The 3,194-nt window shown below is 38.5% G+C and overlaps 1 protein-coding gene across 1 annotated transcript; it reads left to right on the plus strand.

Moving 5' to 3' along the window:
* Positions 1 to 79: 79 nt before the first annotated feature.
* On the plus strand, positions 80 to 2,380 carry LOC111391085. Its single transcript, XM_023016230.1, has one exon. It carries the CDS (start codon positions 80 to 82, stop codon positions 2,378 to 2,380), a length of 2,301 nt encoding a protein of 766 aa, XP_022871998.1.
* Positions 2,381 to 3,194: the final 814 nt, after the last annotated feature.

Here is a 3,194-nt window from a genome sequence, read left to right on the forward strand (position 1 = left end):
GTGAATCATAAGATCAACCGTAAGTCAGTAACTTAAAAGTTCTTGGGAGAGAAATAGACTGAATTTCGGAGACAAGTTCATGGATTCAGTTCAATGCAGGGCGCTATGTGACAGATGGAGTGAATGCAGTGATGTCTGCGACTACGATTCTGAAGAAATGAAATATATGCAAAACAAATTGGATTCCCCAATGCCATGGATTGGCATGTGTATTACGGCAGCTTCTGTAGTCTGCTCCCTTGCAATAGCAGCTGACACCTTCCATGGTTTTCGTAGTAAAAGGCTGTGGTTCCCATGTAAGTACTTCTCTTTCAATGCAATGTCTTTGACAATATTAGCAGTCACATTGAAACTACCAGTGGATTTTACTGCTAATATGTTGGGGATTAATGAAAGCATTGCACGGGTTAGTAGCCTCGTTTTCATGTCAATTGTGATGGCAAATTTTATGACATCTTTGGGATCCATGGACGCTAATGAGATGCTACTGAACTTAGCTGCTTTAGGTATTTTGATAATTACAGTCATTGGCAATGTTTATCTCCACCTTGTCACAATGCGTATTTATACTGATTTTCTTGAAATATTTAGTGAAGAGATTGTAGTAACGAGTTTTATCTTTATTTCACTTGTTATGTTTTGTTCTTCGGCTTTGACCGTTATAACTACCAGAAGTTATATACAATGCAAGTACCAAGAGATGCACAAAATAGCTTTAGATGAAGAAAAAGTGGACGGGCCAAAATTTCCAGTTGACAAATTGAGACTAGTGGTAAAAAAATATTGGGTGATGGCAGTGACAGGATGCCCCCAATTTGTAATGGCGCGTAGTGTGATTTGCACTGCTTCAGGTTTGATGTGTGTATTAGCTGCTCTCACTTTAATAGAAGCTTACATTCGGACGCCAATACAATACGATGGATATCAGGAGAATTTTTCAAGCTATAAGTGGTCAATCAAATGGATTCTATACGTTCAGTCAATTGGAGTGGCATTGGGTATTATCGCCCCTGCATTCAGATGGTTTACTGCTGCTCGGTTTAAGTGTTCAGATATAGGCCGGAAAAGCTTCAAAACCGACTTAAAAATTGAGACTTATTGGATTCAGAGACTTGTGGACTTAAGAGAAAGCCCATTACCTTTACAAGTTCGACACCGCAAGTGGAAAAAATTTCTTCATGATGTAAAAAGACTACTTCTGAATTGCTGTCTTGGATTACAGTATCTATTGGTTTGGGCAAGCAAACTTGTTCTTCTCATTTCTGCCTCATTTTTCCACGGCATCAAGAAGCTAAAGATATTTGTTATTGGTGCTTCTGATGATACCGGAGGATCGGAATCTGGTGGCGATGCACAGTTGGATCTTACTCGTTATGTTCTTTTACTTCAAGGAGAGCCTGGAATTCCCAAAAAGACCCTCAAAAACATCGGGGATGAGGTGGACAAGGTGATGGAGAAAGGGAAAAAACAGAAACCGATCAACCTAATTGAACTTCTACACAAATCTAACAACTTCAATGGGGTGAGAGAATTTGACAATAATCAAGTTCCAAGTTTACATTCTCAGGAGCCTCCTAATATCTGGTCTCTACCTTTGGTGACTCTTACATGCATCGCAATTGCACTTCCCAACGTTTCAGATGACAATGCTAATCAGTTAGTGAGGTGTGTCGGGGAAGGCCTTACCTTGTTAAAACATATAGATAAAAGCCTGGATAAAAATGGGGATTTGGCAATCATAAAAAATGCAGCAGATGTTGAATGGGTAGGAGTTGATTTTAATTGCAAGTGGCAAAATAAGGATCTCCGCAAAATAAGTCGCCAAAGCAAAACCTCCAAGGAACCATTAGAAGAGCTTTCCAATGATGCTGAAAGGACGGTTAAGAAGTTCCTCAGCGAAGTGAATGATTTCCTAATGGTTAAACCTTTGAATTGGCCAGCTAGGATTATAGCTGCTAACTCAATGTACCGGATCAGTCGAACTATTTTGCTGGCCATTGGCAATAATGAAACTGATGACGGACTGTTTGACCATTTATCCCTTATGATTGCGGATATATTGGCAGCTTCCCTTACCAATTTACCACATGTCATAATTACGAAATGCCACCATCATTCCCTAAAGGAAAGGCAAAAGAGTGTTCGTCAAGCTGCTCTCCTTCTTGGTGAAACAGAAGAAATTCTTCAAATTCTTCAGCAGCGAGAGATACCAAGCTTCGATCCTGATAGAGCAGCTTATATTGATGAGTGGCATACTTTTATCAAGGAAGATAATGGGAATTCTCTGGCCTCAATTTCGAGTATTGGAAGTGAGACTCAACAATCAAATGAAGAACATGTAGCTATTGAACTTCACGATGGAGTCAAGAACCGAAGCTAGCAGGCAACAAAGTTACATAGGTTATGTCCAACCTCTGCATGATTATCCCATCCTCCCCCTTCTATGATTAGCATTGTTATTGCAATTATCTCATTTTATTGTTGTGATTTTGTTCTTGCATTGTCCCTCTGTTGTTATAGAGTGTGAACATTATTCAATCTGGATTATCTTCTGAGGATGAGTTTATCACTTCTTATCTGCATTTTTTATCCATGATATGGATTTCTCTCGGAACTCTTCGAATTGTAATAAGCTACGGGTTTTATCTTTATTTCCCTCACTATCTTTTATTCAAGATGTTGATTGTAATTATCTACTGGAAATAAATTAAATGCTAAGGGGATTTTGATCATAAACGACAAAATGCGAGGATAAAATGGGAAACTGAATGTTTAACACTTATTCCTACGTTTTAAATTATATTGGAGATAACGTAGGTGTCATTGACGTGGTTAGAAACACTCCTAACGAGTTCTGTCCAAGCTTACCATATTCGAGCCAAATGCTTGTCGATGCAATGTAGGCTATAGGGCACAAACGGAGAGTGTTGGTACACAAGTATTTGGTAGTTTACAAATTTGAAATACTCGATGAAGATTGCTAATTTTTGTTAATAATCGTGATCGACTTGGACAATTGGCATTATATTTAATTAAGTGTGATGATAATAATGTTAACTGTTGGAAATTTAGGGTTAAAAACATGGTTCGTTGCCTACTTTATAGTACTGTTTCATTTTTGCCAAGAGACATTTTTTTTCCTTCCAAGTTTGTCACTAAATTCTCTCTCCCTCTCTCTCTCTCTCTCCCCCGCG

Source organism: Olea europaea, chromosome 3 (genome assembly GCF_002742605.1).
Source record: "Olea europaea var. sylvestris chromosome 3, O_europaea_v1, whole genome shotgun sequence".
Classification (NCBI taxonomy): Eukaryota; Viridiplantae; Streptophyta; class Magnoliopsida; order Lamiales; family Oleaceae; genus Olea; species Olea europaea.